This window comes from Nuphar pumila, chromosome 17 (genome assembly GCF_984573655.1).
Source record: "Nuphar pumila chromosome 17, dmNupPumi1.hap1.1, whole genome shotgun sequence".
Lineage (NCBI taxonomy): Eukaryota > Viridiplantae > Streptophyta > Magnoliopsida > Nymphaeales > Nymphaeaceae > Nuphar > Nuphar pumila.
The window spans coordinates 20,017,217-20,032,816 of record NC_143265.1 but is presented as its reverse complement, the minus strand read 5'-3'; the positions used below and the strand labels follow the sequence as shown (position 1 = coordinate 20,032,816).

General features: G+C 37.9%; 1 protein-coding gene across 1 annotated transcript in view; it reads right to left on the bottom strand.

Annotated features, from left to right (window-relative positions):
* The window catches only part of LOC149811769 (DEAD/DEAH box RNA helicase family protein), a 74,809-nt gene that overhangs the window by 45,413 nt on the left and 13,796 nt on the right, over positions 1–15,600 (bottom strand). The window contains exons 7-12 of the mRNA XM_089992919.1: positions 10,498–10,551; positions 10,333–10,407; positions 10,159–10,212; positions 9,996–10,040; positions 9,819–9,913; positions 9,610–9,739 (exon numbers count right to left, since the gene is read on the bottom strand). Of these exons, the coding sequence (XP_089849045.1) occupies positions 9,610–9,739; positions 9,819–9,913; positions 9,996–10,040; positions 10,159–10,212; positions 10,333–10,407; positions 10,498–10,551 (453 nt within the window). The remainder of the gene's footprint in view (positions 1–9,609; positions 9,740–9,818; positions 9,914–9,995; positions 10,041–10,158; positions 10,213–10,332; positions 10,408–10,497; positions 10,552–15,600) is intronic.

Here is a 15,600-nt window from a genome sequence, read left to right as displayed (position 1 = left end):
AGCTCCTTGCCTGCCAGGACAGCGAAGGCAGTGGAGACTCCCTGCCGAAATTGCCACAACAGGACAGGGGGTGACAGCCCCCTGCTGAGAAGGAGATAGGCAGGGGGCGAAGCCCCCTGCCGAAAAACAAACAAGATGCGGGGGGCTTCGCCCCTGCCGGCAAAACGCAGGAGGCAGGGGGCAGAACCCCCTGCCGGGACAACAACTGAAGGCAGGGGACGAAGCCCCCTACCGGGAAACATAAGAAGGCAGGGGGGGCGAAGCCCCCTGCCGAAGACAAAACAAAGGCAGGGGGACATCGCCCCCTACCGAGAAACACAAGGCAGGGGGGCGAAGCCCCCTGCAGAAACAGGATGGGGGTAGGGGGTAGAGCCCCCTCACAGAAGACCACAGGAGGCAGGGGCAGAACCCCCCTGCCGAAGAACAATAGAAGGCAAGGGGGCTTTGTCCCCTGCCAGAAAAACCAGAAAGAGGCAGAATGGGGGCACAGGTAAATCGTTACCTGAGGGTCAACGGGGTTCCCGGCGTGATGGACGACGATCGAGGGGAGGATGCCGACAGCACCGTCACCAGAGGCCGCAGAAGAAGGGAAGCCGAGGACAGGGTTATGGCAAGGCGTAGCCAGCGTCGAGGCTGCTCCGATGTTGGGTGGTGTCGGCCCAACACGAGAGAAAAGGGGGAAGACCGACGAGGCTGTCGCCGACGGCAGCCATCGATGGTCGCAGGAAAACAAGGTCGTCGACCGATGGAGGCTCTTGGAGAGCAGGGAGATGGTGGCGACAGTCGGAGGGGCTCTGGCGCAACCGACGACTGGACGAAAGGAGAGCGGCGATAGTGGCGGGCGAACAGGTCGGGAACGGAAGAAGTCAGCGAAGGTGGGGGGTCATCGGAGCTTGGAGGCCACCGACGGCGGCAGAAGAAAGCAGAGAAAGTAGTGGTCGGCGGCCTCGATCGTTGGCGCTCGCTCGGAGGGTGACAGGGGAGGTCGCTGACAAGAGATTATAGGCGATCAATAGACGTCGGTGTGGGTCACCAGAACTCGGAGGCCACCAACGGCTTTAGTCGTTGGCTTCCTGCAGCACCCGGGACGGAGCTAGGAGAGTAGGCAGAGGAGAGAGAGAGAGAGAGAAGGGGCGAGGGTTTTTGCCCCTCGCCCGAGGCGCCTGGGTCTTTTAAAAGACACAGGCTTCTCGATCGTTCGAGAAGCCGGGTCTGGGTCGAGCCCGGATCCGATCCGGGTCTGGCACAACAAACCGACCTCGAACACATGTCCGACGCGTGCCCGGTGCGTGTCTAACACTTGTTCGACACAATTTTTTTTCCAGACTTTACAACTTTGGTTTTGGTTATATGATGTATTGATGGCCTAAATGGACCATCATCGGGCTGGAGGGTCGTGGGTTTGATTTATTTTCATATATATTTTGATTGCATCACTTAAACCACACAAGTTGGTATGGCACACTACTACACTGTTCTAGTTGTCCTCACGGGCTGGAGTCCCAAGAGGATCCTCGCAGGGGTGGATGCGAGCTTTTATCTTTATTTTTGTATATGATGTTGCAAAACTTAAAGAATTGACTCTTAACAAAAGATAATAATTAAGAACAGTGTAATATACGTTCTAGGATCTCCCATCTGAAGAATGGGGATCTTAGAGATCCGGTCTTGGGGAGACTGTGAGGATACAAAAACTTTGTGTGCTTTATTTTGTCTCCTGAACCCGATATTGAGGTTCCTTCTCCTGACTACGGTTTTAGGGAGAGTCTGGCACTTGACCTGAGGGTGGTGTGTTTCACACAGCTGTTGTTTTGTTACCAAAAAAAATGGCACTTGTGGGCGTGGGATGTCCCTTGTGTCCCCGACATTAGATGTGGAGGTCTAATGTTCCTCAGGTGATTCGGTCGAGGGCTAAGTTTGGAACCCAGTAATAAAATACAAATTGTGTGTTCAACTACCCTGAGAACCTAACTTGACATCGGAGATTCTACCCGTTTGGTGTATCCGCGGGCAACAGTAATTAAAAAGAAAAAACTTAAAGTAGTATGCATTTAATAGGGATGCATATAGAAAAGAAAAACTTAAATAAAAGATAACAAAGGATTCATGCATTGCACATAGGTCATGCATTTTCCTGCGATGCATTAGAACATGCACATTTTACTTATTGTCTCAACCATTACATGATGATGAATGTATGTTAATTACTTTCTAATGCATGTCGAAAGTCTTGACCACTTAGTTCTTGCTATATGCTATTGCTTTATTGTTCCTTCCTGCTTAGGATATGTAACCTGTTGCAGGTATGATTACTTAAATGCTAAAGTTTGTTATATCTGCACTCACTCAAACTATTACACGAAATCTTATCTATATTCCGTGTCTCACTTGATTTCACTAGAAGTAGTTGTGCTCAGAATTTCGGTTTCGACACCCAACTTTATTGGTTTTTCACATGAGCAGGTGATCAGTGAAGTGTGGCTAGCTACTAGGAGGGCACGAGAGTCACACTTGGTTCTTAACAGCTTCACTAGTAGAAAGAGTGACTCTTTCTTTTTGTCTTTCAGTTTTATTGTTCTTTTCAGTTTCTTTTGTTTCAGTTAGATGTTGCTTTGTTTCCCGTTGAGTACAACATTGTCTCTTGAGATGGATTTAATTCATAAATAAAGATGGTTATTTTGGTTCTTGTGGATGATAAGTGAAAGCTCTATTGTGGTGTGTGATTATCCAATTGTGAGTGGAAGTCTCTGGGAATATTTCCGCAACTCTTAGAAAAAAAATATGCATTTTCAAGGGGTATGAGTTGGGGTTGTTACATATTGTGCATTATGGACATGTTTTGATCAAGTATGTGCATGTTCGCAAGGAATTTTGCATAAGATGTATATATCATTTGAAATGCTTTTATGGTAAGAAGTGAACCACAACAGGCCATGTGGGCTCGGAGCATGTGTTTATCCAAAATCGTTTATGCATTGCAAAATCTGTTATGGAATTATTGGCTTTCCAAAATTAATTGCACAATCAAAATATGGCGAGTGAGGGCCCGAGTTGGGTTTCGCATGTTGATTTAAAAAACAGTTCTTGTGTTAGGAACTTGAAATTGTTTAAAAAGATAAAAGAGATCAAACAATGTAATTAATTCTTCCTGGATGTTTCTTCCACAGTATGAGATTCTTGAATAATGTTTTTGAGAAATCCGTAAGGATACTAAAACTCCGTGAGCGATTGTGGCCCTAAACCCAATGTAATGGTTTACCTCTCAGCCACGGTTTAAGGAAGATTTCAGCTACTTTGCCTAGGGGTGGTTTTCTTGACACAGTTGTTATTATTGGTATATCAAGAAAGTGGCATCAGTGGATATTGATTTCCCTGATGTCCCGGCATTAGATGTTGATTTTTAAGATTCCGATGAATGATGTGAGATTCCTGATATCTGTCGATGAACAAGTATGCAACCCAATAATAAAATACAAATTGTGTTAAGCTACAACTGGAAACCTAACTTGAACTTTGGGCATTGTTGTGCCCATTTTAAGTATATGCGGGTTTAATAAAAAGTGAAAACTAAAATTTGTGTTTAATAACCGAAAAATTTGAGTGGTTTTATACATTTTGGGACTAGGATCCGTTACCCGGATCCAAAAGAAATGTAGATATGGGTATTAAATATATATATATAATAACAATATTTAATAAATAAATAAAATTATTTTTAAGAGAATAATATTAGTATAAAAATTAATTATTTGGGGTTGGATCCGCGGTTGGACACAAATGGATCCAACTTGTGGATCCAGAATCTGTTACGGATCCACGTTCATTGTGGATCTAGCACTAAAGGGCCAACCCGGATCCAGGCTAAAGGTGGATCCTGCGTCGCGGGTCACGTTTCGAACCCAGACCCGACTGTGATACATTAAAAACAGAATTCAAGAATTGTGCCTAGGGCACGATTCTTGCAAATCAAGATTTGTGCAGAGGGGAGCATAACTGCAGGGGTCGCCCCCCATCTCTCATTGCCATCCCATTGTTTAATCTTTCTTGTTGTAGAGTCGCCTCCATCATCGTCGTTCCAAGTTCCATTGCCGAGATCAGCCACCTTCACCGGAGTCGGCAACCCTCCACCCATGACAGCAATCTCTTCCTCTCGACGGACAAAGTAGGATCCTGTATTTTGGCTTTCGGGTTATTGAGTGTGTTAGTGTGTGAGGGGGGGAGTCCAAGAACCCCAAATCGTTCGATTTGGTGTTCTTGACTGTCAAGAATGGGAGATCTTGTAAGTCAAGAATGGGGGTTTGATTTATGCTAAGGGGGTTTGTATCAACCCTAATCTGAAAACCCCAAATCCATGATTTGGGGGTTTCGGATTTCCTTTGTGAAAGGGGTGTTGAGTTCAATTTTTGTTACCGCTAAGAGGAATGCTTGATTGAATGTTTGATCTATAATGCTAAAGGGGAGTGTCTGATTGAATGTTTGTTCTCTATTACTGCTAAGGAGAATTTATGATTTAATGTTCGATTTATATCACTGCTAAAGGGGAATGCCTGATTGAAATGTTCGATCTCTATTATTGCCAAACCAGTAAAGAAAGGGGTTTTAGTAGTCTGCATGGGTGCGGATGTGGTCCCACTGAAATTTTCAAGTTTATGAACTAGCTGTGTTAATTGTATATGTATAACCGAGTTGCACCTTATAGGGGTTAAGGTGGTTTAGTGATGCTTATGTATTCCAAGTTATGTTTATTTGAATTTTTTACTTTTCTTTGTCGGATATTACCACACACTCAGGGTACGTGCTCAGTCAGCTTTGTTGCATTGTAGATGTATAAACACAGGCATGCTCTACATTATCTGCTATGCCATGATATTATTCACGATATGTTTGCTCATTTTCTATGGATATTCATCTGATTAACTGAACTCCAAGCATGATCAAAGATCTGTTAATCTGTTTGTTTTCCACATGCAAATGCACATGAACTGAATCTGCGTAAAATACTGTAAAAGAGAAGTGGCATCAACGAGTTGAATTGTTGTAAAATCAAGTGTCATTATGAATTAATTTTTGGGAGGTTTAATGCATGCTCACTAACCCATTCAGAATGTATAAACCAATTGCTCCATTATGATGATAAACATGTATATGTGAAGGCCGCATGAGATGGAGCATCACAATGAAGTGCAATGTTTTGTTGTCCTAACAGGATATGAAATCATACATACTACACATTGAAGATGTTCAAAAATTTTAAGTATTTGGGGTTGGCTGAATAAAGTTACAACTGTTTCCTTTTAATATCTCTAAACATATGTTACATAACTTGTATTTCCTTTGTGAAGGGGGTGTTGAGTTCAATTTTTGTTACCGCTAAGAGGAATGCTTGATTGAATGTTTGATCTATAATGCTAAAGGGGAGTGTCTGATTGAATGTTTGTTCTCTATTACTGCTAAGGAGAATTTATGATTTAATGTTCGATTTATATCACTGCTAAAAGGTAATGCCTGATTGAAATGTCTGGTCTCTGTTATTGCCAAACCAATAAAGAAAGGGGTTTTAGTAGTCTGCATGGGTGCAGATGTGGTCCCACTGAAATTTTCAAGTTTACGAACTCGTTGTGTTAATTGTATATGTATAACCGAGTTGCACCTTATAGGGGTTAAGGTGGTTTAGTGATGCTTACGTATTCCAAGTTATGTTTATTTGAATTTTTTGCTTTTCTTTGTCGGATATTACCACACACTCAGGGTACGTGCTCAGTCAGCTTTGTTGCATTGTAGATGTATAAACACAGACATGCTCTACATTATCTGCTATGCCATGATATTATTCACGATATGTTGGTCTATTTTCTATGGATATTCATCTGATTAACTAAACTCCAAGCATGATCAAAGATCTCTTAATCCGTTTGTTTTCCACATGCAAATGCACATGAACTGAATCTGCGTAAAATATTGTAAAAGAGAAGTGGCCTTAACGAGTTGAATTGTTGTAAAATCAAGTGTCATTATGAATTAATTTTTGGGAGGTTTAATGCATGCTCACTAACCCATTCAAGATGTATAAACCAATTGCTCCATTATGATGATAAACACGTATATGTGAAGGCCGCATGAGATGGAGCATCACAATGAAGTGCAATGTTTTGTTGTCCTAACAGGATATGAAATCATACATACTACACATTGAAGATGTTCACAATTTTTAAGTATTTGGGGTTGGCTGAATAAAGCTACAACTATTTCCTTTTAATATCTCTAAACATATGTTACATAACTTGTATTTCCAGTGTAAAGTCCATCTATGGTAGCTTGTATTGTGTTTTCAATTCCTATACTTGGTTGTTGAACATGTGATGACTTATCTCATGCACGTGTTGGGCTCGAGATTAGCATGCTCTAGTAGGACTGTAGCATTTGTTTTCTGTAATACTCCACTGACTGTTTGTGTGGATAGGTGCAATGCTCAATTATGTTAACTAGAACCTGCATATTATAATGAAATATTATAATGAAATCGAACCAAGAATGGATTGAATGAATTACAAATAATGTTGTTTGGTAAAAGCCCTGCCTAATGGGCAATAGAGGTTGAATACCTAATGCAGGTACTTGGGCTATTAGCTTGTGTGCTATGGCAATAAAATAATGAAAACTTAATTGTAAATGTTGTGTGTCCGACTGGTTTAAAGGTACCGAGGCTTGTGTGTTTGACTGGTTTAAAGGCACCGGAACACTTTGAGTTGGTTTATACAATCAATATGACAAGGATTGGGACTGTTTTATAAACCTTGGTAAAATGACTAAGGTTGGAATCTATTGCTATGGTAGTAGAAGGAAGTTGGAGAAATGCCTCTGTACTTCAGGAAATTAATTAAATAAAAAGATCAACCCACTCAGTTCTTGGGCCTACCTTGGAAAGGGTAGGTGGTACAAAACTCCGAGGACATGTGTGTAACTGTTTCGAGCTAAAGTGACTTGTTGGTCCCCAGTCCTTGGAGTTTGGGGACCCGGACTACCAAAATGTGTCCTAGGTGGTAGCTTCATGTTCTTCTGCAGAAGTTAGGGATGCATCCTATTTGTGTTGAGCCTTAGGAGGTTATCTCGGCTACTGGTCGCTCCCTTGGGATTACAGTCTCATTTAGAACGTTCGGGTTAATAAAATACCCTTGAATAATATACCCCCAGATGTTCTCTTCTGTGATGGTTGTCTGAGCCCGTGTGTACCCACGAGAAGATAAGATAATTTAAACACAATTTTAGAACAGTTAGGTATCACAGTGCGTAGAGTTACCAGGAGAGACAGTTTCATATTCTTTCAACGTGCTTTATATTCTGAGCTTGTGATGAAATGAAATCCTGAAATGCGTAGATGTAAGATAATTGAATTTATATTTTGACTATTACATGAAAGTTATATATGTTACTATTATTGTTGTTGCATAATATGTTTTACTTGTTTAATTATAGTTGTTGCATAATCTGCTTACTTGATTAGATATATATATGTTATTTGCCCACATCACATACTTAACACATGATATACATGCAAGAAAATCTACAGTGATTCCTACTTCGACAGTTGTAGTCTAATTCCTGTAAATTTATTGTTTTCAGGTGAACAATCTAAATTACGAGAGACTGCAGGATGAGGCATCGGATCGAGATTTTGGATTTATTGTTCCAGGGATCGCTTGGATTTATTATAATTTAATTGCTCATATCATTTAAAACTCTGATATTTATTTTCTTCGATATTGAAATAAAATAAATGATTTGGTTTGTTATCCACTGTAATGTTATGAAATGTTTAACCCTATAGTATTTCTTGTTCCGCTGAAAAAAAAAACCTTAAAATATGGGTTAAATTTTGGGGTGTTACATTGTATGCATTTAATAGGGACATGAATAGAAAAACAACTCTGATTAATAACTTAATAAGTTATTTGAATCATACATCTTTACTGTTTTGCATTAATTCATGCATTCTTGTTTATTCTGTCTCATATGAAAATTATTATTGTATGATACTTTTTTTAAATGCTTGAATGGTAAATTGATTATGAAATTGTTGTTATATTCCTCTAAAATTTATGCATAAATTTGGTTTATGTTCTTTCCTTTCTATTTGGATTTTTAGAAGAATTCGTACAAAGAACGATGTTGTATTTCAAAAATGTTTTTCAGGACTGGAAGCTCAGTAATGGAGTAACTTGCTATATGGAGCCTACGAGTCTGTGTGACATGATTCTGATGTTCTTAACAAAGTTGCTCTATGTTACAGGCTATTTATTTATTTCTATTTTTATGACATTCATTTTATTGGTTAATAAAGTTGGTTATTCCTTCGTTGATTCAATGCACTATCTATTGTGGTTTGGTATTTATTAAATCTGTGAGACCCCAGATTCTTGAGTTTGGTTTCTGCAATTGTTAAAAAAAAAAACAAATTTTACGAGGATAAGTTGAGGTCGTTACATCTATGCTTTATGGATTCATGCCCATATCGATTTTTGGCTAATATTTATTTATTATGTCATATCGATTTTTTACTTAACATGTTAATTCTTATGTATATAAATTTCATTTCCTCTATGCTTTATGAATTCATGCCCATATCGATTTTTGGCTAATATTTATTATGTCGTATCGATTTTTGGCTTAACATGTTAATTATTATGTTTGTAAATTTCATTTTCCTCTATGTTTTATGGATTCATGCCCATATCGGTTTTTGTTTAATATTTATTTATTATGCCATATCGATTTTTGGCTTAACATGTTAATTATTATGTATGAAAATTTAATTTCCTCTATACTTTATGGATTCATGCCCATATCGATATTTGGCTTAACATATTAATTATTATGTATGCAAATTTCATTCCTCTATGCTTTATGGATTCATGCATATTGATTCTTGGCTTAATGCCTATATGATTAGGCATAATTGATTATGCATGTCATGTTTGGATTATGCATATCAATTTCAAGCATCACGAATGATGTTATATATGTTTTGATTTTCTGCAAGTATTGTAGGGCTATGGTTAGGCTACTAGACTTGATGAGTCTGACCCTTTCTACTTTACCACTTTTAGGAGATGAGTAGCAGTTGAAGGTGATAGCGAGATGGCGTGACGGTGTCTTGATACCACATTTTATCTCTTTTTGATCTTGGCCTTGTTTCAGATGTCATGAAAATATAAACGCTGATGTTTAAAAAGTTTTAATGCAAAGCATAGTTTGAAACGAATCATATTTGGATTCATAAATTTCAGTTAGACTGTATGTGTGAGTTGGACCTAAAACCACTAGGTTGGGATCCAAACAAGTTACAATAGTATGGTTGCCTGTAACCCACCCAAGATTGGCTAACTTGGATCACCTAAATGTTTTCCATTGTGCAATCAATTCAAATTAAATGATATTTTACCGTTTACAAAAAAATCCAGATTTCAAGTTAGAAATTTTGGAGAGTTACATCTTATGAACCATAAATTTTCAGCATAAACACACAAGGAGCTTGTCGAACATTGATAACATGAAATAAGTGGAAAACTGACAAAAATAACAAAAACAAGATAACAGGATTGAGAACGGTACCTCCTCTTTCATATCCAATTTACGGGATAATGTTTCAATAATCAAGGAATGAACGTTATTGAGATGGTGGCTTCCATCATTAAAAATATCGCAAAGGAATTTGTTAACTGCATATTCATCTACGCCATCACTGTCAACATACAACCTAAACAATTTGTTAACTGATGCTATGAGATGAAACGAAACTTTGATATGAAATGCATTAGTACCTGTATGCAAGACTGCAAAGCTTTAAATACGTAGAATCATCTAGAAGGATATGGCAGAAAGCAACACATCCATCCCGTCCAGCACGCCCAATCTCCTATGAGGTTTAGAACAGATTTCTTCTAGTTTAGGACTATAAACAGAATCCAAAGAAAGATAACTTCACAAACTAGATCCACCTGAACATATTCTTCTATGCTTCCAGGCAAGCTATAATGGATAACCTGAAAGAAAGAAATATATTTGAGGATTAGTGATGACTGTAAGGTGGTGCATCAGATGACATATATTACACAAAGGAGAAAACTTTAGACATGGAAAAGATAATTAAAAAAGACATACAGCACCAACGTCACTCTTATCCAAACCCATTCCAAATGCCACAGTAGCTACAACCTTTCATCACAAATCATGTTAGCAATGCAACTCAAATGCTGAAAATGACAAAAAAATTATACTTTAAAGTGGGATAAAACTCTAACAAATTAATTTTTTTTTTTCTGAAAAGAATCTTACCACTCGAATCTTGTTGGAGCAAAATAATTTCTGCACAAGAACCCTATCTTTCGCAGGAATGCCACTGTGGTAGCTCTACAATGTAATGATTGCGTAAATAACCTGCACTCTAATGCAGAAGACTATATCTTCAAATACAAAAAACTTGATCAGCATGTGGCTTACCTTTGCACTGATTTGATTATCAGAAAGAAGCTTGCAAACTAAATCTGTTTCATACTGCAAAAGGTAGACACGTAGATCACTAAAATACTATCCAACTCAATTTCTTATTATATCTCATAATTAGACATAAAGGGAGGAAAGCACAGTTACTTTATTATATATAACCAGATAAGCCGTAAGCTCAAACTCAAAAAGGCTCTCTTTATTCAAGAAAAAAAAGGTTTCTTATTTTATTAAAGCAAGGGTTATGGGTTACGTTTAAGTTTTTCAAGAGTGTCCTAAAAAACTAGAGTATTTCTTCTCATAACCTAGGATATGAAAGGAGATCCAAAAGGTAAGATATGTAATAGGGCACTGATTCATAAAGCAAGCATCCTGGGGCAGGTTTTGAAAGTTTTCCAAGGGCAATAAGATAATATGTATCTTAGTTTAGTTAGGTGGTATGTTCAAGGTTGGCATTTCAATTCTTCTTATATATAAGTGCTGACGTTATCTCTGCGGTGAGTCATGTTATGAGGTAGGTCACTACTTAATCATAAGCTTCAAATAAAAGTTTTTAGTGGTTTAAAGTGTTCACTTGGGTATTGAACTTGATTGCATCAAGGTGGTTTTGAGACATAACCAATGCGCTAGGAATATCCTTTCTTCGTCAAGAGAAGAGATCAGATCAAAAGCCTATGTGACTCTTCTGCCTCTTTACTTATTTTTGCAAAGATCAAAGCAAAAAATACTCTGTTGCTCGAACCTCCTGCACTGCTGATCCCTTTGCCTATATAACATGACATAACTTTTATTAAGAAATGAAGAGTTTATATAGATCCAAGATCCAAAAGTAATAAAATATGGGTTCTTTGTATGATCTTTTACACTAATGCATGACTCACACGTACACACACATGCAGGACACGTGAAAATCATACATAAATGCACATATGCATGCATGGACACGTTAATATATATATATATATATATAATAGGTAATGCTCTATAGGGCATTTTGATCTTGTTATTTTCATGTAAACAGTGATTGTCCACTAGGGACAGTATTTTAATTTTAATTTTAATTTTAATTTTAATTTTAATTTTAATTTTAATTTTAATTTTAATTTTAATTCTAATTCTAATTCTAATTCTAATTCTAATTCTAATTCTAATTCTAATTCTAATTCTAATTCTAATTCTAATTCTAATTCTAATTCTAATTCTAATTCTAATTCTAATTCTAATTCTAATTCTAATTCTAATTCTAATTCTAATCCTAATTCCAATTCCAATTTTAATTCGAATTCTAATTCTAATTCTAATTCTAATTCTAATTCTAATTCTAATTCTAATTTTAATTTTAATTTTAATTTTAATTTTTGTCTTTATTATATAGTGTAGGGGGTCTCTATGACTGTTGGAACAACAACAACAACTACGCCTTCATCCCAAAACAATTGTGGTCGGGGATATGAACCAAAAAAGAAAATCATTATGGGTACTCCACATGAATCCTTCTCCTCCAATCATTTCTATCCAATGCCATGTCCTCGGTGAGGTTCAAAGCATTCATATCCTTTCCTATCATTCCATCCAAGTCATCTTAGGCCTACCTCAACCTCTTTTGACTAATATATTTTTCCATTTGTCCATCCTTCTAACTGGAGCATCATTAGGCCTTCGCCGAATATGTTCAAACCACCGTAAACAATTTTCTCTCATCTTATTTTCAATGGATGCAACGCCTACCTTCTTAAGTATCTCCCTGTTTCGAATCTTATCTTTTATTGTATTTTCACACATCCATCGAAGCATACGCATCTCAGCTACACTCATTTTTTGAATATGATGTCTCTTGGCAGCCCAACATTCTGTACCATATAATAAAGCGGGCTTAATTGTCGTCCTATAAAACTCTTCCTTCAACCGCAATAGCATTCTACGATCGCACAGCACTCTAGTTGCACTTTTCCATTTCATCAACCCAACCTTTATCCTATGGTTTACATCTCCATCAATTTCTCCATCATTTCGAATGATAGATCCCAAACATTTGAAACAGTCATCCACCGATATTTCTTGCTCGCCAAGCTTCATTACACTCTCATCACTACTGCGTTGCTTACTAAACCGACATTCCATATATTATGTCTTACTCTTACTCAACGTAAAACCTCTTGCTTCCAATGTCTGTCTCCATAATTCTAACTTAGCATTAACCCCAGCTCTAGACTCATTAATCAAAACAATATCATCACGAAACAACATACACCACGGCACATTTTCTTTAATTGATTTCGTAAGCTCATCCATCACTATAGCAAATAGGAAAGGGCTTAATGTAGATCCTTGATGTAACCCAACTGTTATAGGAAAATTGTTTGTCACCCCTCCACAAGTGCGGACATTGGTTACCACTCCTTCGTACATATCTTTAATTATACTAATGTACTTGAGAGAAACATCTTTCTTCATCATTGTCCACCAGAGAACATCCCTAGGTACTCTATCGTATGCCTTCTCTAAATCAATAAAAACCATATGCAAATCTTTGTTCCTCTCTCTATATCTCTCAATAATTTGTCTAAGAAGATGTATAGCTTCCATAGTTGATCTTCCAGGCATAAAACCAAATTGATTCTCCGATATCATGACAACCTTCCTCAACCTATGCTCAATCACCCTCTCCCAAAGTTTCATAGTATGACCCATGAGTTTTATACCACGATAGTTTGTGCAATCTTGTATGTCACCCTTATTCTTATATAGAGGCACCAAAGTACTCTTCCTCCACTCCTTAGGCATCTTATTTGTCCGCCAAATCTTGTTAAAAAAATTTGTCAACCATTCTAAACCATTCTCACCCAAGCATTTCCAAGTCTCGATAGGTATACCATCTGGTCCAACTGACTTTCTTGATTTCATTTTCTTTAAAGCCTCTGCAATTTCTTTCTTTTGAATCTTGCGCATGAAGTCACGATTCATCTCATGAGAAGGAATGGAGAAGTCTCCAAGATCCTGAGCATGACTTCCATTAAAAAGCTTATCAAAATAATATTTTCATCTCTCCTTAATCTCCTCATCTTTGACTAAAGCCCTTTGAGTTTCATCTTTGATGTATCTAACCATACCTAGATCCCTCGATTTCCTATCTCTCTGCAAGCCTATAAATATCTTTTTCTCCCTCTTTCGTATACAACTTGTCATAAACCTCCTTATATACCTTATCCCTCGCGTTTCGAACTAAATATGATTGTTGGAACAGTGAATGCCCATCTCGGCTCTATATATAGTGATTTTCTCCTCTTTGTAAGATAATGCTTCTCTTGAGCATTCATGCTCAATAAGATGAATACTTTTTATCAGTGTTATTAAAAACGCGCCTTAAGGCGCAAAAAGCGCGTCTCGCCTCAAGGCGAGAGGCTTTTTGCCTTGAGGCACATGTGTAAAGCCCAAAACCCGCGAGGCGTGCGCCTCATAAGCCTTGAGGCGCATGCCTCGAGGCGAGGCGCACCTCAGGCTGAGGCGTACACGCCTCAAAGCATTTGGTCAAATAAGGGTCAAAACCCTCATTTGACCAAAAATTAGGGCATAAACATACTGCCCCCGACCCTTTAAGTGTTGATTTCACTATTTTAGTTTTTTTGAACCCCTCTCTTCCTGTTTTTTCTCACAGCAATCTCTCTCGCTCGGCTCTCACAATTGCAGCATTCTCTTTGTCTCTCTCGTGGTGGATCTAAAACAAGCACGCCTCTCTCGTGGTGGAGCCGAATCAGGTACGTCTCCCTCTCGGCTTTCACAGTCGTAGCATTCTCTCTGTCTCTCTCGCGGTGGAGATTTGGATTGAAAACCCAATCTCCTCCTTCAAGAAATAAGGATTTTCATCCTTTTTCCGTTCTCCCTCACTTACAGCGTTAGATCTGAAAATTATGATTGGGATCATCAGTTGTTCTTTCGACCTTTGGTTGTTTTTTGCCATCATCTTTTTGCTAAGCGGATTTAGGGTTTCTTGGTCGTTTTCTACCATCATCTTTTTGCTAAGCGGATTTAGGGTGACTTATGGGTAAAAAACTAACAAATTTACATATGTATGGAGATAGAATCCTTTAATTTGCGTTTTTCGTGAGCTGTGAATTCAAAAATTGTGTTATCTTAATTGATGGACTGTGATTATAAGACGTTGACTAATCTTCACGCAATCTCCTTTTGAATGGGCATGTTTTTTCTGTGTGGTTCTGCTCGGTTTAGTTGTACTTGGGGGGTTTCTTTCATGGATTGCGTTAATTTGATGCATCGAGAAGTTTCGTATGTATGCAGATTTCTTTTGCCCACTAGGTGAAAATTGTCTAATGTGCTAATCCTGCCATTCACCATATGATTTGGCAGGCTCAACTGGTTGATGCTTCTGTTGATTTGTATTTCCAGGCTTGATTAATGATTGCCACATCTTAGATTCCAAATGCTTTTGGAACTGTTACAGTTGTAACTTTCATGTTTGAGGATCAAAAGCAGGTGACTGAATTGTTAGATATTTGAAAGGAAGATGATTCAAGAAATTTTCTATCCAAGAAACTGCCTCTTCTGTGAAGAAAGGAATGTTCTTGCGGTATATTGAAGACCGTTAGTGTTTGTATTAATCAAGATCTGTTCCTTTATTGTTCACATGAGACCTATGGGATTCATCGGAAATTTTCTTTCCCCCAGTTGTGCACTTGCATCGTGTGAAATTATATATAGAGGTTATGGCTCACGTGTATTATGGTTAAGGTTTTGTTTTGCATGCTTCTGGTTGGTCAGATGGATTTTAAATCATGCACTGTAATTGCATGCATTTTTATAAACATTGGTGTTGTTAAGTTATTTTTACATTGTAGTAGTGACACGCAGTTTCACTCAAAGAATGCAGGCACATACAAAAAATCTTTATTTACTGAAATTTCACCAGTTATTGTCTATGTTTGATTAGAGCTTTGCTGGAAATTTTGACTTGTGTGCATTCGAAATCCGGAGCTATTTTGTTTTATTATATATGTTAAATCACTTTGAAAAAACTGGATTTGCCTCAGATCCTAGTGATTTGCTAAAAATGTTAATGCTAATATGCATTTCGTTGTTAATGTT